Below are 23,002 nucleotides of genomic sequence, written 5' to 3'. Positions count from 1 at the left end.
GCCTGATGATCTGAGGTGGAACAATCCTGAAACCATCTCCCATCTGACCCCCATCCATGAAAAAATTGTCTTTCTTCTACAGAACCCATCCCTGGTGCCAGAAAGGTTGGGGACCACTGCCTTAACTTACAATCATAGTAACAAAATACTGAGAACAAATCATGGTCCTGCTCAGGAAAACGTAACCTTCTTTACATCATTAAATAGTGAGACAGCAAACTACCTGACAGCGAAATGACATGTCTGAGCCCTTCTTTAAAGTAATCCAGGGATGTGGAAGCTGGGTATAGATGGAACAAGGTTGGCCATGTGTTGTTGACAGTTTTTGAAATTGTGAGAAATGTGTGTGAAGTTCATTCTGCTATTATAGTTTTATATATGTTTGTACTTTTGTTTGAGATGTTCCATAGTAAAAAGTTAAAACAAAAAACCTAAGAGAGTCTTGAGAATCTCTAATCTGGAGAGTTTAGGAATCCCTGGCCTTCAGCTTCCCAGCCTAAATCAGGACAAATCACCCTGCAGTCTCAGTAACATTATCCTGAGGAGAGGATTCTCCACACATCTCCAAGCTGAGACCCATGGATAGCCAATTTGGTGCAGGAGGTTTTAGTTTTAGAAAACAGGATAACTTTGCATTAACGATATTAACATAAATATTAATAATGTAATTTACAGAAAGGTCACAGGAAATGAGATCCCAATTTAAAGCAATCATTTGGAAGAAAAATAACCTTCTAGTTGTTTTGAGATGCTCTTCCACTCTTTCCTTTGATTATCAGTTGTTTGCCTTAAGTCAGTTACTAGAACGTAATTACCCTTCACAGCCATCAGCAATGTCCACAGCATATTTTGCTCTTAAATTATTCTGTTACTCTAATTTCAAACCAGCCTATACTAAATGCCACTGTTTTTCAGTTAAGGAAATTGGGGATACTTAAGCTTTTATATGTGGCCACGGCAATGTAAACTGCTCTTCTGCCTCTCTTACACACAGCACAGCAGATCCACGGCACTTGCATGAAGACAGGGACCTTGCGTATTACAGAATTGTGGGATCCCCTGTCCCCTGAATCAAGACTAGTTACCGGCTCTCATCTTTTATTGTTATTCCTGTCAGATACACTTGGAGGTTCTGAATCTTCATTCTAGTCTAGAACTTAACTCGTTTCTAACAAACCTGGATGAACCCTGTTTCCCCTAGCACTTTTAAAATTGTAACAGTATCTTCACCTTTGCTTACCAAACAAGACGAGACCTTTCCTTTGGGAAAGCTTTCTTTTTTCTTTTTTCACCAAAAGCAGACATGTAATGGGAAAGCTTTTATTCCCCTTGCCTGCCTCCCGGTTTTGTTGAAATAATATGGAAGTTTAATTTCTGGATGATTAGTTTTGTTTTACTTTTTGTGCCTTCTATTTTATAAATCCTTTGTTAATAATTCACAACCATATTATCAGTAATTAAACAAATTTTACCAGCTTTATTGCCACCTTTTTTCTTATATACCACATTTTCCCCTTTCTTCATTCCAGCTCCTGTTTCTTCTGGTGAAGTATTTTCTGAAGTTATTTTCAGAAAAGTTGTACTTAGGTTAATATATTTTCTGAGTACTGGTATGTCTTAGAATATCTTTCTCTTGCTCTTACTGTTAACACTAAGTTTGCTATTATAGAATTTTATAAACATTGCTCTATTATCTTCTTGCATATGGCGTAGTCCCCACTTATCCACAGTTTCACTTTCTGTGGTTTTAGTTACCCATAGTCAACTGTATTCTGAAAAGATGTGAGTACAGTGTAAGAAAATATTTTCAGAGTGAAAAGCCACATTCACATAACTTTTATTGTAGTTTATTGTTATAATTGTTCTATTACTAGTTTATTGTTGTTAGTCTCTTACTATGCCCAATTTGTAAATTAAACTTTATCATAGGTATGTCTATATAGGAAAAAAAACAGCATATTTAGGATTCAGTGCTCTGCACGGTTTTAGGCACCCACTGGTGCTCTTAGAACATGTCCCCTTGGATAAGTGGGGGCTACTGTAATACGGTCATCTTTGAAATTCCCTCCTGTTCCTGTGCATGTTCTGTTTAGGTGGGGGGCCATTTATATGGTTGCTCCTGTTAGTCTTCCTTCTCTTAAGCTGTTGCTTTTCTTCTTGTGCATGAGGATTTTTCTCTGCTTACATTTCTTAAAAGAATCAGTGTTGGTGGGTAGTGCGGATGGGGTGGGTCACTATACACTTCTGTCCATCAGACAATTGCCACTGCTTCCTTTTTCCTTTCCCCTTTGGGGCTCACAAGCTGGGAGCCCACCTGGGGTGGAAGCTATATTTGAGCAAAGTGGTGGCTTGGGGGCTCTCAGACAGGAGAGTTGAAGTGATGCCTTAGAGTTGAACTCCAACTGCCTTCTTTGTGAAAGTCACTAGCAAGAGACCCAAGAGCCCTGACTTACTCCTGTGGCCTCAACTGAGGGCGTCGACAGGCTCTCTGAGTCTGAACACGTTTGTGCTTTCCAGTGGGAAATAATGAGAGGATGTTACAGGGAGGAACTCACTGCTTTGCTGAGCCTTTTTGTGTTGTTTCATCCTGTATGCTAAAAAGTTTGTATTTTGGGCAACACTGAAGTTATATAGGGCACTGACTAGAAGCACTAGCAAATCCCCCACTTTACTTTGCTAGCAAGAACTAGCAAGTAACAAATGCAGCTTTTCCTGTCACAAGCCTCGGGCCTGCTTTCCAGAGACCCTCCATTCAGCCCTGGCATGCTTCCCCTCTCGGCTGCCGCAGCTCTGAGCTGAAAGGTTTCCCAGTGGGCTGCTGGGGGGGTCCACCCCTGTTGCCCCAGTAGCTCTCTGACCTGCTCAACACTAATTAGCTCTTTCTCAATCTTACCTATTCAGTATCCTTTAAGAATGTCTTAAGATATCTATCATTTATTATTTTTGAACATTGCAGTGACATTTAGGGAATTAAGGAAGGTAAATAATTTGTTTCTGAAATTGTCTACTAGAAATTATTTCAAACATACTGACCTGGAACCAATACGTTTTCTGTTTTTAATTCCTTTTTTAACATTTTTTTAATTTAAGGGATGCAGTGTGATATTTTAGTATATGTATACCTTATGAAATTATTAAATCAGGCAAATTAACATATCCATCATGTCACATACTTATCATTTTTTTATTCGGTCTGTTCTTAAAGGTCAAACTGCTCCTGACTTTAGCAAAAAGTTTAACAAATTTATATGTGTATGAAATATATGTACATATATTTATATAGGTATAAATTGTATAACTACCATATTTGATACTTAATATGTTTGTACACATAAAGAACAAGATTAAAATTACTTCAAAGCACATTATATGTTTCTGTATTTTTTGTACAAAGAGCATATGATTTTACAATTTAATAAAATACTGAATGAAAGGTAATCAACAACAGACCAAAAAATCTTCCACAGAATATCTAAAATAATGTTGTCTAAATGACAAGAATGTCTGGAGGCAGGTACTTGATTTTACACATGTACTCAAAGCTTGAGTAATTTTTAGAGAGGTGATAATGTTTTTGTGTTCATGTGTCTTAAAGAAACAAACTTAAAGACATTTTCAGAGAAGGAATATGAATAGTCACTCAGAATCCAGGCAGGAATGTTTTACTTTAAACAAAAACCATTATACAGTATTGACCTTTACAGCTTTGGCTATTTAACTCATCCTTCTCCCAACCTGCACGTTGGCTTAGCATTACAGTATTTATGCACGGTTATTGCCATATTTGGGTTTTGGTTTTGATATTTGTGTGAAATAGCTAATATAAACTGAATCACAATGCTAGAAGCCAAATTTTTATACTTTAAATATATTTTAAAATACATGGACTATAATATACAGTATGGTTTAACATGAAATGATAAAAATCCTAAGCGTTATCCTGTTAAAAGAAACTTGTGAATTGCACATCCTATTGTCCATGTTTTAAACTACAAGTTAAATCTCCTAATAACCAGTATTTCACATAGCTCATCAAGTATTTTAATTACTGCTTTTTATTTAATTGTGAATAGGCTGTTTTCATATTTTTTTAATCTTTTTTTTTTTTTTAATACTTTAAGTTCTAGGGTACATGTGCATAACGTGCAGGTTTGTTACATATGTATACTTGTGCCATGTTGGTGTGCTGCACCCATCAACTCGTCAGCACCCATCTACTCATCATTTACATCAGGTATAACTCCCAATGCAATCCCTCCCCCCTCCCCGCTCCCCATGATAGGCCCCGGTGTGTGATGTTCCCCTTCCCGAGTGCAAGTGATCTCATTGTTCAGTTCCCACCTATGAGTGAGAACATGCGGTGTTTGGTTTTCTGTTCTTGTGATAGTTTGCTGAGAATGATGGTTTCCAGCTGCATCCATGTCCCTACAAAGGACACAAACTCATCGTTTTTTATGGCTGCATAGTATTCCATTGGTTTTAAAAGCCCCTAGAAGTATTAGAAACTACTTTTTGGAACAGCTCATTTAAAAGGGTATTTATAATAATCCTGTGTACAATTTTTGTAATTTTTTTTGTTTGTTTTTTGAGACACAGTCTTGCTTTGTCACCCAGGCTAGAGTGCAGTGGCATGATCTCAGCTCACTGCAACCTCCGCCTCCTGGGTCCAAACAGTTCTCCTGCCTCAGCCTCCCAAGTAGCTGGGATTATGGGAATACACCACCATGCTCAGCTAATTGTTGTATTTTTAGTAGAAATGGGGTTTTACTATGTTGGCTAGGCTGGTCTCAAACTCCTGACTTCAAGTGATCCGCCCACTTTGGCCTCCCAAAGTGGTGGGATTACAGGCATGAGCCACTGCACCCAGCCTGTAATATGATTACAAATAATATATAATTACAAAAGCTTATGAAATGGTTAAAAATTCTTAAACTTCTAGAGTTAGCCAAAATTAGCTAGTTAAAAAACATTCAGTAACACTTGAACTAAGCAACACAGAGAGACACTTAAAAATCAAACAAAAACAGTTCTTGCCTTCACAAAGCTCACAGGGGCAAAGAACACAAATAGTAGAAGGCTGGAATTGCATACAGGTGTCTGTCTGTCCTGTTAAATTTCCCTTTTCCATAATGGGCCCTTTATATATTTTAGCATACCTTCCCAGTTACTATACTTAAAAAAATAAATTTTACTTCATCCATAAACCCATATTTTTATACCAGTAATATAACTGTCCCACTTTTAAAAAATGGGCTTTTGCTGTAATCACAGTAAATTTAGCCTTGGAGCATTTAATAGTGCTTTTATTTATTTATTTATTTTTTTGTTAACCTAACTGAAGCACAGATGATGAAATTTTTATTCTGATATCACTGGGGAAATTATATATTTGCACTCATTTAATAGACTACTTTAAATAATTTTTACTTGTTCATAAGCTTGACATGGAGTTTCTAAATTATAATTTCAGGGTGACATTTGTAGAAACACCATCAGTCTATCCTTTTACTTTTTTGATTATGCAAGAGAACTTTAACACATTATTTCTTTTTTTATTGGTAAGGTTTTGGTTTAGTATTATTTAGTTTTGTTTTCTGATTACAAAAATAAGAGAGCCTATTGTAAAACATTTGGAAAGTCTGGAAAAGTATTTTAGAAAAGCTATGCTCTTTGCCACTTAGTAGATATAACCACCATGAGCACTAAGCATTCTCCGCCTGCTTCTGCTGGTTCCTGAAGTTTCAGGCACACCAAAAGAAGCTGCAGCAATGAAAGCTGATGCCTCTAAATCCTGAAATACAGAATGATAGACTATATAGTTTGTTTTAAAAACAAAACAGTAATAGCTAATGTTTATTGTTTATCATGTGCCTTCTGCTTTACACGATTGCTTCCTATAATCATATCATATATATAAGATTTAGATGAAAATATGTGAGTATGTATGTAATGTTACATATGCTATAAGGACAAAGAGAATGTAGAAAATTAGCTTACATAATAGCAAGTTCCATTTCTGGTTCTGCTCTGCATTTCTGAGATTGAGAGGATGCATCCTCCATGATCCAGCCTCATTCATTCAGACCCAGACTGTTCAAGGCTCTCTGTTCTCTAGATAATTTTGTTACATGTGAGCAAACTTACACAAAGAGCCCTTTAAACCCAGGCTACTTCCCTCTGAGCTAGGGTATTAAGTACCTGAAACTACCAGATAACAATGTAGAACCCAGTTTGGAATCAAATAATTATGAAATAATTTATAAGGTTTATAAAAACTCCAGTTTAGAGGTTTTTATAAACCTTATAAATTATTTCATCCAACTCTCTTACTTTAAATGTTTTTGTAAAACCATAAAAGAGAGAGAGGTGAAGTGATTTGTCCGTGATCACATCTTTCATTAGCTAATACAGCAAGACGTGGCCCTACTTGATGAGATTTTCTGTGCTGAATGAATAGGAAGCTTGAAAGGAGTGGTGCTTATGACTTTGAGCCAACGTTGGTGTCAGATAGTTGCCTTGACGTTTACGCTTATCAACACTCATGACCTAAAGACTTAGTTTCTGTTAGTAGCAGATTATTAATAACAGAGGATGAACTACTAACATACATATAAAACTTATACTCTGTTGTGTTTTCCAGCAATATTTAATTCAGTTCTGCCTTTTGTGAAGAATTTATATCTAATTGTAATAAACTGTGATTGAAACCATATTCCTGATGAGTCTGTCCCTTTAATATGCTGAGCAATAAGAGGGGAAAAAATGAGAATAAAAATTTTCTTTACATGGTCTGTAAATTTCAAGAAACCTAATGTTTTTCAGATATTTTCAAATTTCATTAACTCAGGAGGCAAAGAAGATAATAAGTATGAGAGTAGGTGTCCTCTTTTTTTCTTATAAGAAAACTAGGCCAGGCATGGTGGGTCACACCTGGAATCCCAGCAGTTTGGGAGGTCAGGGCAGGCCAATCACTTGAGGCCCCAAGTTCGATACCAGCCTGGCCAACATGGTGAAACTCCATGACTACTAAAAATACAAAAATTAGCCAGGTGTGGTGGCAGGTGCCTGTAATCCCAGCTCTTGGGAGGCTGAGGCACAAAAATCACTTGAAACCAGGAGGCAGAGGTTGCAGTGCACCAAGATGGTGCCACTGCCTTTCAGCCTGGACAACAGAGTGAGACTCTGTCTCAAAAAAGAAAGAAAAGAAAACTAAAGGGTGGGTCACAGAGGATTTGAGTGGTAAAGCCAAAGCTAAAAGTAAAATTTCATCCTTACTTCTGTAGCATTCCTTAACAAAAGCAGTATCATGACTGAATATAGCTAAAGACATATTTTCCTACCTTACATCAAACATATGTAGCTAGTAGAGCCCAGAAGCCACACAGTCTGAGTCAGCCTCACCTGCTGCATAGTCATATAGATATCACTGGGAAAAGGACAAGTCGTTCTGTAGGTAAAATAATTTCTGAGTGGACACAGAATAACCTTTATAATACTACGTTGAGAGTTCAGAATTCCTAATTAAGCAATATTATGAACCAGCATGATGATTAATCAAGGGTTAGTATTGTTTCTCCTTGAATCTGTGGTTGCAAAAAACAAGGAAATGCATACTCTATTTGTATTATGTAGATACCCCTTTTTATAACACATATCTATGGCAAATATGTATCATATTTTTTTCATGTTTAATACCTAGTTTGATTTTATTGTATAAAATTTCTTAGTGGAGAAAAGATGTGGCAAAGTTAAGGTTACATTTAAGTCTTATCATGTGATCCTAATGTTGTAATGTGAAACTTCAAATTTGACAGGAGGTCTTGTGAAAAAACAAAAACAGGTGCAAGAACCGAGTTTTTAGCTTATTATATACAAAATGAAAGAAACTATTACATGATTTTTGAATTAGCATTATGTGGTTAATACTAATGTGATTATATGATAGCATAGATTATGTAATACTCTATGCTAACCAAGACACAGACATTTTATCTTATACAGAAAATAACCCAATGATTCATCCATTTCTCATCTTCTATCATAGTAGGATAATGTGTTCTTTAAATGAGTTAGTTTCTTGTTGCTTGTTGAAAGCAGTGGCCACATAGTCTTGCAAAAGAGTTCCATTCACCTTGTGACCATGAATATGGGCCAACGCTTCAGTTCTTCAGTTTCCTCTTCAAAAAAAAAAAAGAGGAGGCGGGAGGCAAGGGACAATTAGAATTATTTCACGGTCTTTATATGAAGATTAAGGAAGAGCATTTGTAAAAGAAAATTCATGTGTTCACAGCTTGGCACTTAGCAGAAGATCAATAAATGGTCTTTTTAGATGTTTGATAGTCTTTTCTGGAGAATAGTTTCATTGTGTACATCAAAAGCTTTAAGATTGAACCCAGAAATTATGTTTTATGCATTTATCCCAAGGAAATTGTCAGAGATGTGCCAAAGATCTATGTATAAATGTACCAGGTCCATAAAGCTGATCTTGCCAATGGTGTTTTTAGGAGGAAAAAAATTGGGGTATGAGGAGGGGACGAACCTAAAGATCCTAATAAAAAGAAGGGGTAAATACACACACAAACAATGGAATACCATGCAGTTATGTGGTTGAAGTAATAGATGTGGGGTAATTACACAATAATATGTAGTATGATTTCATCTACATAATTTTTTTTTTTGAGACGGAATTTTGCTTTTGTTGTCCAGGCTGGAATGCAATGGCACGATCTCAGCTCACTGCAACCTCCACCTCCTGGGTTCAAGCGATTCTCCTGCGTCAGCCACCGTCATAGCTGAGATTACAGGCACGCACCACCATGCCCTACTAATTTTTTTGTATTTTTAGTAGAGACAGGGTTTCACCACATTGGCAAGGCTGGTCTTGAACTCCTGACCTTAGGTGATTCATCCACCTCGACCTCCCAAAGTGCTGGGATTACAGGCATGAGCCACCACACCCAGCCTAAAAAATTTTTTTAAAAGAAGTATGTATGTGTTAGTCTGCTCAGGCTTCCATAACAAAATACCACAGGCTGAGTGTCTTCAACAACAGAAATTTATTTATCACGGTTTTAGAAGCTAGGAAGTTAAAGATCAAAGTGCTGGGAAGGTAGATTCACTCCGAGCAGCCTCGCCTCCTGGCTTCTAGGTGGCTGCCATCTCAGCGTGTGCTCACATGTTCTCTTCGTGTGCATTGAGGTAGAAACAGCAAGCTCACTTATTAGGAGACACTGATCCTCTCCCTGTGACCTCATTTAACCTTAATTGCTTCCTTAGAGGCCGTGTCTCCAAGAACAGCCACATTGGGGGTTAGGGCTTCAACATATGAATTTGAGGGAGGGGGTACTCATTCAATCCATAACATAAAGAGGGGTAAATACACACACGATGGAATACCATGCAATTATGCATAATTATGCATAATGTAAGAGATAGGACAAAACCAAACTTTGTTCTGTCTACTCTCACACAATCACTACCACACAGAATACTTCATCTCTGGTCACCAAAATATGTAGGGATTCTGCCTTCCCCCTCCATACATCAACCAATCAATTCTGACACTGTCTACCAAGAGATAGTCTGTCAGATCCCACAGGTTGAGGGCTCAGCCCCACAAGATTGCCCCACATTGCAAATGCCAATCACAAGTCCTAGGTCAGGACCTGTACTTCTAACTAACTGGCTATGAATCAGTCTTCCCATGACCGCCTCCTTGGGTTTGATTTGCTAGAGCAGCTCACAGAACTCAAGGAAACAATTTACTTACATTTACCTGCTTATTATAAAAGGTATTACAAAGGATACAGGCAAACGTCCAGATGGAAGAGATGCACGGGGCTGGGTATGCATAAGGCCGTTTTTGAACATGATGTAAATGAAATCATACAGGATGTGCTCTTGGCACCTGGCTTCGTTTGCTCAACACTATGTCTGAGATTCATTGAACACATTTATTTATTTAGAGACAGAGTCTCCCTCTGTCGCCCAGGCTTGAGTCCAGTGGTGCGATCTCGGCTCACTGCAACCTCCACCTCCCAGGTTCAAGCGATTCTTCTGCCTCAGCCTCCCGAGTAGCTAGGATTACAGGTGCCTGCCATCACTCCCGGCTAATTTTTGTATTTTTAGTAGAAACAGAGTTTCACCATGTTGGCCAGGCTGGTCTCGAACTCCTAATCGCACACCTCGGCCTCCCATAGTGCTGGGATTACAGGAGTGAGCCGCCATGCCCAGCCCAACACATACTTTTAAATGGAACTTTATGAAACATATTTGCATGCGTCTTGGGTTTTTTACCTTAATAAAGTATAAGCCCCCTTACAAGTCAGCACGTACAGGCCTCCCTCATTCTTCTGATACCTCCGTATTATTCCATAATGTTATATATGTTCCACAATTTATTTTGCTTTATCTCTTAGCGGATTTCATAGACATGAGTTGAAGAGACTGTGTTTTTAATGTTAATCAATAATAACAAATTATCTTCCCTGAAAGTTGTAGGGATTTATATTTTCACCAGCATATAACACTATCCAATTTACCACATACTCATCTGAGAGTCCTAAATTTTTATTTCACTAATGAATTTGTTTTTAAAATAAGTAATGCAGATGGTCTATTAAAAATTTCATGGGTGTATGATAAAACTAAGTCTCCCTTTTACTCATCTCCCAGTGATACAGTTCTCTTCCCAGAGACAACCTCTTTGTATCTAAGATATTGTATGCATATACAAATATATATATATGTACAATATAGAATACATTCAGTAGTTAAAGAAGCAATTGAAACTTCTTTACTGAATAGTATCATACAGTATGGTTACAACATAATTTAATGAGTTCCTTATTCACATATATCATGTGGTTTTCAGTCTCTTATTATGAATACCACTGTAATGAATATCCTGTAGAATAAATTATTAAAAATGGAATTGTTAAAACATATATATTTTTAAATAAACATTTTATTGAAATATAACATACAGAAAAGTATACATAAGTGCACAGGTCTATAAATTTTAACAGAGTAAACATACCCGTACAATTACACCCAGATCAAGAAACAAATACTACCAACATCCAAAATGTGCCCTCCAGCCCCTTTATTAGTTACTAACCCAGTTCACCTAAAGTAATTGCTACTATAATTTCCAATACCACAGATTAATTCTGCCTTGTTTTGAACGTTATATTGTATTTTTTAACAGATATCCCTTCACAGAAATTGTATAATTTCCTAGTTCCACCTAACCATATATATGAAAATGCTCTTTTCCTAACACCTTCAACAACCGAAGGGGTTATTAAACTTTTTTATCTTTGCCAGTTAGGTGAAAAATATGTCCTATTTTTATTTCATGTTTTTCTTATAATGAAGTTCAGCATCTTTTCATATATTTAAGAGCCATTTGTATCTTTATTTCTATCTATAGTCCTTGTCCTTTCTTATTTTCTAATGGATTTGTAAATGTACTGCAGTATATGTTAAAGAACCCTTTGTGAATATATTTATTATTTTCCCTACAGACAATTTTATCATGCTTTTCTTTTTCACCTATCTCTTGGGAATAATATTGGTTTTTTCCTAACTAGTGCAGTTGAGTGTCTTTCTCAGTGTTTTTTGATTATTTGCATTTTCTCTTCTAGATATTGCTTCTTGAAATCCTTTGTTTTCTATTGGATTATCTTCTGATATCTAGAAATTCTTTTTATATTAGCAATAGTATCTCTTTATACTGTTACATCACAAAAAGTTCACCCCCTTTGTCAGTAGTCTTTTAAAATTTTATGGTATCTTTCTTATTTTGTAACAGCTTTATTGAGATGTAATTCACATACCATATCATGACCCATTTGAAGTATAAAATTTAATGGCTTTAGCATATTCTCAGAGTTGTGCAACCATCATTGCAATCATTTGAGAATATAGTCATCACGACAGAAAGAAACCCTGTACCCATTGTCTGTCATGCTCCCATCATCCCCCAGCTCCAGGCAACCACTCATTTACTTTATGTATCCATTGATTTGCCTATGCTGGACATTTCATATAAACGGGGTCATATTGTGTGACTGGCTTCTTTCACTTGTAGCAGGACGAGCGGCAGACAAAACTCCTCAGACACCGAGTTAAAGAAGGAAGGGGTTTATTCGACTGGGGGCATCGGCAAGACTCCTGTCTCAAGAGCCAAGCTCCCTGAGTGAGCAATTCCTGTCGGTTTTAAGGGCTCACAACTCTTAAGGGGGTGCGTGAGAGGGTCGTGATTGATGGAGCAAGCAGGGGTTACATGACTGGGGGCTGCGTGCACCGGTAATTAGATCGGAACAAAACAAGATAGGGATTTTCACAGTGCATTTCTATACAACGTCTGTAATCTATAGATAACATAACCGATTAGGTCAGGGGTCGATCTTTAACTACCAGGCCCAGGGTGCGGCGCCAGGCTGTCTACCTGTGGATTTCATTTCTGCCTTTTAGTTTTTACTTCTTCTTTCTTTGGAGGCAGAAATTGGGCATAAGACAATATGAGGGATGGTCTCCTCCCTTACACTTAGCATAATGTTTTCAAGATTCATTCATATTGTAATATGCATTCAGTACTTTATTCCTTTTAATTGCAAAATAATATTCTGTTGCATATATATTCCAGATTTTGTTTATCCAGTGATCATTTGATGGACATTTGGATGGTTTCCACCTTTTGGCTATTATAAATAATACTGCTATGAACACTGATGTACAAGTTTCTGTTTGGATTTTTGCTTGTTTGTTTTTCTTGGACTATGGCTGGAAATGAATTACTGAGTCAAAGGAGAACTTTATGTTCAGCCTTTTAAGGAATTGCCACATTGTTTTCCAAAGCAGCTGCACCATTCCACATTTCCATCAGAAATGTATAAGAGTTCCAGTTTCTTCACATCTTCAGCAATATTTGTTATTCTTGGACTTCTTTATTACAACCATCTTAGTGTGTATAAAATGTTAACTCATTGTGGGTTTTTTTTTTTTACCATCTTAACCATTTTTTAAATTGTGGTTAAAAACGTGTCACACAAAATTTGCCATCTTAACCATTTTTAAGGTATAGTTCAGTAGAGTTATGTATATTTGCATTGTGGTGAAACACATTTCCAGACCTTTTTCTTCTTGCAAAACTGAAACTCTATACCCATTAAACAGCTCCGTTTTTCCCCTTCCCCGTAGCCCTGACTAAGCACCATTCTACTTTGTCTCTGTGAGTTTGACTACTTTAGATAACTCATTAAATGAAATTATACAGTAAGTGGAAATTATACAATAACTGCTTATTTCTCCTAACATAATGTCTTCAGGGTTCATCCATATTGTAATATATGACAAGATTTCCTTCCTTTTTAAGGCTGAATAATATTCCATTGTATGTATTTACCATATTTTATTCATTCATCTGTCAGTGGACATTTGGCTTGCTTCCGCCTGTTGGCTATTGTGACTAATGCTGCCATGAACATGGGCATGCATCTCATAATGGTTCTGCTGTATATTTTTCTGATAGCTAATGATGTTGCGCATCTTTTTCATGAGCTTATTGGCCATCTGTATATCTTCTTTGGAGAAATACCTATTCAGATCCTTTTCCTATTTGTCAACTGGGTTTTCTTTTTATTTTTCAAGTTTAAGAGTTCTTTTATTATTTTGTCTTTGTCAAATATGCGTTTTATATAGGGAGGTAAACTCTAACTTTATTTTTTTCCAGGTAACCAATTATCCAGCACCATTTACTGAATAATCTACCTTTTTTTTTTTTTTTTTTTTTTTTTTTTTTTTTTTTTTTTTTTTTTTTTTTAGACAGGATCTCCCTCTGTCACCCAGGCTGGAGTGCAGTAGCATGATTTCAGATCACTGCAACCTCTGCTTCCTGGCTCAAGTGATCCTTCTGCCTCAGCCTCCTGAGTAGCTGAGACCACAGATGCATGTCACCACATCTGGCTAATTTTTTTTTTTTTTTTTTCTGGTAGAGACAGGGTTTCTCCATGTTGTCCAGGCTGGTCTCAAACTCCTGAGCTCAAGTGATCTACCCACCTCAGCCTCCCAAAGTGCTGGGATTACAGGCGTGAGCCACTGTGCCTAGCCTGAATAAACCATCTTTTTTCATCCTTTAACAAGTATTTATTGAGCAAATATGTTGGCTGAGACCCTGAGAAAATAAGGAATAAAATGATGCAGAGGTAACATCTGTGTGCAAAGACATATGTGTGCGTAAATAACTGTGGGTCAGCAAGATAATGGTTTAAATGAAGGCTTGTGCAAATCATTTTGGAACAATTGGAAAAGAGCTACCAATATCTACCTAAACTTTAGGGAAGAAGATAAAAGGAGAGTGAGAAGTGAGGGTTTTCATAATAAAAGAGTGAGAACCGGATTGCTTATAGACCAGAAGCCGAGACCTTAGTTCTCTTTCCCATCTTGCAAGATGGCGGGTGAAAAAGTTGAGAAGCCAGATACTAAAGAAACCCGAAGCCAAGAAGGCTGATGCTGGTGGCAAGGTGAAAAAGGGTAACCTCAAGGCTAAGAAGCCCAAGAAGGGGAAGCCCCATTGCAGCCGCAACCCTGTCCTTGTCAGAGGAATTGGCAGGTATTCCCGATCTGCCATGTATTCCAGAAAGGCCATGTACAAGAGGAAGTACTCAGCTGCTAAATCCAAGGTTGAAAAGAAAAAGGAGGAGAAGGTTCTTGCAGCTCTTACAAAACCAGTTGGTGGTGACAAGAACGGCGGTACCCGGGTGGTTAAACTTCGCAAAATGCCTAGATATTATCCTACTGAAGATGTGCCTTGAAAGCTGTTGAGCCACGGCAAAAAACCCTTCAGTCAGCATGAGAGAAAACTGCGAGTCAGCATTACCCCCGGGACCGTTCTGATCATCCTCACTGGACGCCATAGGGGCAAGAGGGTGGTTTTCCTGAAGCAGCTGGCTAGTGGCTTGTTACTTGTGACTGGACCTCTGGTCCTCAATCGAGTTCCTCTACGAAGAACACACCAGAAATTTGTCATTGCCACCTCAACCAAAATCGATATCAGCAATGTCAAAATCCCAAAACATCTTACTGATGCTTACTTCAAAAAGAAGAAGCTGTGGAAGCCCAGACACCAGGAAGGTGAGATCTTCGACACACAAAAAGAGAAATACGAGATTACAGAACAGCACAAGATTGATCAGAAAGCTGTGGACTCACAAATTCTACCAAAAATCAAAGCTGTTCCTCAGCTCCAGGGCTGCCTGCGATCTGTGTTTGCCCTGACGAATGGAATTTATCCTCACACAAATTGGTGTTCTAAATGTCTTAAGAACCTCATTAAATAGCTAAGTACAAAAAAAAAAAAAAGAGTGAGAACCAGGCACTGTGCTGGGGAAGGAAATTTAAACATTGAAAACTGCTTGCTAGTGTAAAATATTTATTTCACTGTTTCCTCAAGTTGAATTTAATGCAAATATTCTATAGTAAATGAACAGGTATTCTCTTTTGTGATGAAATATGTCATGCTCATTTCTTGGTGCCTTTTACCTTACATCCTCTGTGTCTTAGTCCATTTAGGCTGCTATTAACATTAAAAAAAAAAACCTGGCCGGGCCCGGTGGCTCACACCTGTAATCCCAGCACTTTGGGAGGCTGAGGCAGGTAGATCACAAGGTCAAGAGATTGAGACCATCCTGGCCAACATGGTGAAACCACGTCTCTACTAAAAATACAAAAATTAACTGGGCGTGGTGGCATGCGCCTATAGTCCCAGCTACTAGGGAGGCTGAGACAGGAGAATCGCTTGAACCCAGGAGGCAGAGGTTGCAGTGAGCCAAGATCATGCCACTGCACTCCAGCCTGGTGACAGAGCGAGACTCTGTCTCAAAAAGAAAAAAAGAAAAAAAACCTTAGGGTAATTTATAAACAACAGAAATTTATTGCTCACAGTACTTGAGGTTGGGAAGTCCAAGGTCAAGGCACTGGCAAATTCAGTGTCTGGTAAGGTCTCACCTCTACTTCAGAAATGGCACCTTGTTGCCATGTCCTCACATGGCAGAAGGGGTCAAGAGAAATTACTGGAGCCTCTTTTGTCAAGGCATTAATCCCATTCATGAGGATGTAACCATTGTGACTTAATCTCTTCACAAAAGCCCCACCTCTTAACATTGTCACATTGGGTATTAGGTTCCAAGATATGAATTTGGGGGGATACCAACATTCAAATCATCGCACCCTGCCTAAGACAAACATTTGTATTAGAATGATTGTCATTCCATAGTCATGTAATATAAACAATCAACCAACCATTTTCTTCTGGATATGTGTAATATACAGACAAATATTCATAATTATGAAAATAATTTGTGCTTACCAAGAACTATCAGCTCTTTATCTTATAACATATAGCATTTTTAAATAATAGCATATAATGTCTGCTTTCTTATCAAAGCTATCACTTCACCAAAAGTGGTACAAATATGGTTTTATTTCAGAACTCATATTATTTAGATAGAGATTGTTCAGATATTTTAACCTATTTTTGCTGATTATAGAATAAATGTATCACAAAGTTATTTTTGTTTATTTGTTGTAGACTCATCAATTATTTTATAATTATGCTCTCTATATTAGTTATCAAGGGTACCCAAAATCTTTGACCCAGAATTACATAATGGGAAAAGTCTAGTTTGAGATATAAAGTGCTGAATGCTCTATTTGTTTTTCTTAGTATACATTTTAGTTGGTTCTCATTTAGCACCCCTCTGTCAGAATCTAAGGTTCTATTTTAGGTATGGTATGATATAATCATAATTCATCTTACCTATATAGTTCACAAATAGTAGCATCTTGACAGTTTAGGTTTTTGAAATATTGGTATAAAGTGAACAACAGAACTTTAATTTGCTCAGATCTAAAGAAATAGAATTGGTTTCTGCTTGTGATTATGAATCAATAGAGTATATTAATGGATCTTAGGGAGAAAATTAGAGCTCACTTTAAATATAAACTTATAATAGTAATAATTGCCTGTTGTTTATTTTTCCACAGTTCTTAGTGGTCTGTGTTCTAATGACTGTCCTCGTAAGATAACAGTAAGTAAACTTAACTCTGTTATAAATGTGTCTATGAAAATTCTCTGTATGAGTAGACTCACACAAAATAGTTGTTATAGATTATAATCAAATATCATTATTATTTGGCAGTAAAGAATCCTTCATTACTCAAGAAAACTGTGCTGAAAGTAAAGTACCTTTCCTAAAAACAGTCTTACCTGAAGGGTCGTCTTTATGAAGTCTTTTCTGATATCCTTAGAGGAGTGACTACCCCTCCAATTGTTTTAAGACATTTTGGCATTTATAATATTTCATTACCCTTGTTTAGATTAGATGCCTGTCCACACAGGACTGTAACCCCCTGAGGTCAAGAACCATGTCATCTTGTGTACCTGGTATAGGTCACAGAGCCAAGCATATAGTAGGCAATTAGTGACTTTTTTGTGTGTAGTCTTAATATTGACTTGCTGTCTAATAGAATGTTTCAGTGAAATAACAAATGTGAAAATAATTAGTTTTTGTCAGAACCAATTCATGTAAACTGAAATAAGAATATTGTATTTGAAAGTATGCATGTGTTTGTGTGTGTGTACAGGGAACTGTTTGGGGTCTTTGTAGTAATCCTTGTTTCAAAAGAAATTAGCCAGTGTTTAAAGATAAGGAAACTGAGACACAGAGAAGTTAAATTATCCAAAGTCATGGAGCTATTAAATAGTGGAAGTGCAATACAAACTAGATGTTCTCATTATTGTCTCATATTCTTACAGTGTCATTAAACATTACATTGACAATATTTTATGTATAGTTGGGAAACTTCCCATATTTAAGAAGTGGAAACAGACCCTGACACAGGGGTATAATCTAGATTCAAATTGGGGGCAACACCTCTGAAGTAGTGAAGAAAGCAGCAGTGGCAGAAGGAGAAGATGCATGGGGAGCTCTGGAGCTAAGATGATCCTTCAAATGTGGCCCGAACTGAGCCAGAGGGGCCCAGCCTTTGAACTCTTGCATCAATCACACATCACATCCAGACAGGCCTCCAGGAAAGTGTTAACATTTATATGAGGCAGCTCCCTTTGGCTAAGAACAATCTCCAGGTAGGAACCCTGCTGTGAGCTATTAGCAACCAACACAGGCCAGCTCAAGGAATAAGTGTGTAGGTCCTGAAGAGAAGATCTGGATGAGGCATCACCACAGTCACTGCCATGTGCATGTGAATGTTTGGTCCAACCCATATACTTTTATATCACTGTAAAACTATGGATGGGATTCATCAGCCTAAAGATTAACTTGGTCATTCAGATATTATCTACCTACTTTGTGAAACATTCAGACCTACATTTCTCCCTCTAACTAACCATATTTCCATTCTGTGGCTCTTTGATTATTGCATGGTCATGCAAAGAACTTTAAAAAGTTATAGTTGAAACCACTGATTTTACTTACAAGTTCTAGATGAAAGTTTGATAGTAAGCGCTGTATAGCCAAGGTAGGTGACACTTCTTTTTTTTTTTTTTTTTTTTTGTGAGACGGAGTCTCGCTCTGTCCCCCAGGCTGGAGTGCAGTGGCGCAATCTCGGCTCACTGCAAGCTCCACCTCTCGGGTTCACACCATTCTCCTGCCTCAGCCTCCCTAGTAGCTGGGACTACTAGGCACCCGCCACCATGCCTGGCTAATTTTTTATATTTTTAGTAGAGACGGGATTTCACCGTGTTAGCCAGGATGGTCTCGGTCTCCTGACCTCATGATCCATCCACCTCAGCCTCCCAAAATGCTGGGATTACAGGTGCGAGCCACTGCACCCGGCCAGGCAGGTGACACTTCTAAGATCCATAAGGCTTCCTGTCTCCTTATCTTAAAATATTAAGCCACTTCTATCTTACAGTGAACAGAACCATTTGGAAAGTCACATAAGTAAAGTCCAGCATGCAGAGCTGCCTTTGTAATGACTACCCTTACCACCCAGCACCTTTGGGCTTTTCTGCAGATAATGTATCTGCCTCCCATTAATTCATTTATGACTTTCTTTGAAATTAAGATCGTGTTGAGCTGCCCTTCACATATATCATTTTCCTTCTCTCTGATATTTTACTGATACCATAGATCACAATTTTATCAGCATGTAAACAAATGCACAGTGTACTTACCCAGTATCACAAATGTCAAATGTATGCCCACTTGTGAAATTATTTACTTCTTGAGAAAGTGGTTCTTCTTCATATTCCTTTGACATCAGATCATAGTAAAAAGTGTTATAATGGATGTGACCCAGTGTGAAACAGAGAGAAAATGTACATCCAATATAGTATTCTCTTCCACTTGAGTTAATTCATGAGTTGAATAGCTCTTCTGCTGGTTACGTGTTCTGTCACACCTGATAGGCAGACTATCAGGTGTATAGAAAGAGGAAAAAATTACTCCGCTCATGAACCGATCCCACCCATATTCCTTCATCTCCATTTTGAAAACTTCAGAGTGTTTTATTCATATTCAGTTTTAGCTATTCACTCCCATGGCCATAGCCCGAACCTAATCTACCAGAATGGTTTCACTTCTGAAACCCTAATTTCATTTATCCAACTCTGACCACAGCCTATTTTCCAGCTCTCCCACTCTATTACTCTAATTATACCTGTTCCACTTTAAAACCATTAGTCTCTCAACCTGTATCAGCCCACTATTGTCTTTACCCACCTCCTTATTTAGTTACCACACACCAACATTACTTCTGCCAGTACCTTGAACTCCTATAAAGCACTGACTTTGCACTGTACCTGCCTGGGAGAATTTCAGCCCTGGGTTAGTCCAGCTATCTCTTATTCCCTCCTATGCCTAAGATACTGGGCATTTCTGAAGAAAAACCTGTAGCTCTACGTATTGGCACGGCCCCCTCTGTATTAGTCCATTCTCACGCTGCTATGAAGACATAACCACGACTGGGTAATTTACAAAGAAAAGAGGTTTAATTGACTCACAGTTCTGCATGGCTGGGGAGGATTCAGGAAACTTACAATCATAGTGGAAGGCACCTCTTCACAGGGCAGCAGGGGAGAGAATGAGTGCCAGCAGGGAAAATGCCAGATGCATATAAAACTATCAGACCTCCTGAGAACTCACTATCACGAGAACACCATGGGGGAAACCGCTCCCGTGATTCAGTTACCTCCCACTAGGTCCCTCCCATGACATGGGGAGATTATGGGGATTACAATTCAAGGTGAGATTTGGGTGGGGACACAGCCAAACCATATCACCCTAATTCATGGTTTTCAACCTCACATGAGCACTTTTTGTATTATATCACAGTTTTATATGGAATCCCAGTCATATTTTCTTCCATTTCTTTTTTCTGGCTTCTTTCAAGATTTTCTCTTTGATTTTGATTTTTTGCAGTTCAAATATGATATGCTTGGGTATAGATTTTTTCAATATTTCTCCTGCTTGGTGTTTTCTGAGCTTCCTGGTTTTGTGGCTTGAGGTCTGTCATGAATTTTGGAAATTGCTCAATCATTATTACTTCAAATATTTCTTCTTCTGCCTTTCTCTCTTTCTTCTTCTTGTATTCCTACTATGTGTATTTACACCTTTGGCATCTTCAAGCTTAACTGATCCTTTCTTAGGTCATGTCCAATCTATCAATGAGTCCAATAAGGCATTCTTCATTTATTACAGTATTTTTTATTTCTATTTCCTTTTGATTCTTAGTTTCCATCTCTCTGCTTACATTAACCATCTGTTCTTGTATGTTGTCTAATTGTTTCCATTAGCACCCTTAGCATGTTAATCATAGTTATTTTAAATTCCTGGTCTGATAATTCCAAAACGTCTGCTATATATGAGTCTTGTTTTGATACTTGCTTTGTCTCCTCGGACTTTTTGTTTTGTTTTGTCTTTTGCCTTTCAGCATGCCCTGTAATTTTTTATTGAAAGCTGGATATGATGTGTTAAGTGAAGGGAACTAAGGTAGCAGACCTTTACTGTGGAAGTTTTAAGGTTGATCTGACTAGGAATTAGGCTGTATTTACTGTTTGCAGTAGCTGTTGTGTTGGAGACAAATATTTCCCCTAGTGTCCTTGTTTTTGTCTCCTTTGGTGTGTCGGTTTCCTTCTTAAATGAAAGATAGCCAGTGATGACAAGCATTTTTTCATGTATCTGTTGGCTGTATGCATGTCTTCTTTTGAGAAATGTCTGTTCATATCCTTTGTCCACTTTTTGATGGGGTTGTTTTTTCCTCGTATATTTGTTTGAGTTCTTTGTAGGTTCATCACTGGCCATCAGAGAAGTGCAAATCAAAACCACAATGAGATACCATCTCACACCAGTTAGAATGGCAATCATTAAAAAGTCAGGAAACAACAGGTGCTGGAGAGGATGTGGAGAAATAGGAACACTTTTACACTGTTGGTGGGATTGTAAACTGGTTCAACCATTGTGGAAAACAGTATGGCAATTCCTCAAGGATCTAGAACTAGAAGTACCATATGATCCAGCCATCCCATTACTGGGTGTATACCCAAAGGATTATAAATCATGCTGCTATAAAGACACATGCACACATATGTTTATTGCGGCACTATTCACAATAGCAAAGACTTGGAATCAACCCAAATGTCCATCAGTGACAGACTGGATTAAGAAAATGTGGCACATATACACCATGGAATACTATGCAGCCATAAAAAAGGATGAGTTCATGTCCTTTGTAGGGACATGGATGCAGCTGGAAACCATCATTCTTAGCAAACTATCGCAAGAACAGAAAACCAAACACCGCATGTTCTCACTCATAGGTGGAAATTGAACAATGAGATCACCTGGACTCTGGAAGGAGAACGTCACACACTGGGGCCTATTATGTGGAGGGGGGACAGGGGAGGAATGGCATTGGGAGTTATACCTGATGTAAATGATGAGTTGATGGGTGCTGACGAGTTGATGGGTGCAGCACACCAACATGGCACAAGTATACATATGTAACAAACCTGCATGTTGTGCACATGTACCCTAGAACTTAAAGTATAATTTAAAAAAAAAAAGAAAAAGAAAAGTATTACGAGGAGACTTGGTCTCTTTTCTCCAGTAATACAGTTTAAAAATCTCATAATTAACATAATTAAAGGTTTTTTATACTTATACTTTCAAAAAAAAAAAATGAAAGATAATGTTTGCAGTGCTTTGGACTGTAATTCCCTGTTACACAGGAGCCCAGTTGATGAAGTACTGGGATAGAAAAAGTGTTCTGTCATCTTGTCATTAGGTCTCACTATTTTAGTGAACCTGTGTCCCTGGGCTGTGACCTTCACAAGTGCTTCTCAGCTTCCCTGTCTTCTTAGGTGACACAGGAAGATGAGAGGGAGCTGAAGTTGAGTATTTCCCTTTCCCCAGGTCAGTTAGGCTTTTAAACCCAAGTCAGTTAAGCTCTAGTAAAAGTTTTCTTTGAAGGCAGGCTGTTAGGGAGAACAGAGAGCTCTGGGCATGTTTCAGAATGGTTACCTTCTCATGCTGCTGCTGGAAACATGAAGGTATTTTTCTCCAGTCTTCACAGTGAGAATCTGGTTGAATTCCTGGAGGTAAAACTCACAAAAATGTAAGTGTGAGGGTTCCCCCCTGCCCTGAACCCTTGGAGTTTTGAACACTCAAGCTAGTCTACACTGAGCCTCCAGCAGTTTTTCAGTTAAGTCTTCTTACCTGTATTGGCTCCATCTTTGATCTTCTGCTCTTGGGTGTCTGCTTCTTGTAAGCTGTGACTCTGTTTCCACCTGTCTGTCTCTCCAGTTTGCAGAGTAGCAGTTTGTCCTGTGACCTTAGTTCTCTGAAAGATCTAAAAAAAGTTGTTGATTTTCTATTTCTTTGCTTTTTTCTTATTATGAGAACTAGAGTGACAACATTAAAGAACTTTATATGTCAGACCAGAAACTGGAAGCTCTCCTTGCATTGTTACTGGTTTT

The 23,002-nt window shown here is 37.9% G+C and overlaps 1 protein-coding gene and 1 pseudogene across 1 annotated transcript in view; both read left to right on the top strand.

Moving 5' to 3' along the window:
• ITFG1 (integrin alpha FG-GAP repeat containing 1) overlaps nucleotides 1–23,002 on the top strand; it is a 287,705-nt gene that overhangs the window by 201,931 nt on the left and 62,772 nt on the right. The window contains exon 13 of the mRNA XM_007992185.3: nucleotides 17,050–17,093. Within this exon, the coding sequence (XP_007990376.2) occupies nucleotides 17,050–17,093 (44 nt within the window). The remainder of the gene's footprint in view (nucleotides 1–17,049; nucleotides 17,094–23,002) is intronic.
• Nucleotides 14,441–15,315, top strand: LOC103232277 (large ribosomal subunit protein eL6 pseudogene; annotated as a pseudogene).

The sequence above is a fragment of the Chlorocebus sabaeus genome, chromosome 5 (genome assembly GCF_047675955.1).
Source record: "Chlorocebus sabaeus isolate Y175 chromosome 5, mChlSab1.0.hap1, whole genome shotgun sequence".
In the NCBI taxonomy this organism is placed as follows: domain Eukaryota; kingdom Metazoa; phylum Chordata; class Mammalia; order Primates; family Cercopithecidae; genus Chlorocebus; species Chlorocebus sabaeus.
The sequence above is the reverse complement of the archived record's forward strand: the minus strand, read 5'-3'. Positions and strand labels throughout refer to the sequence as shown.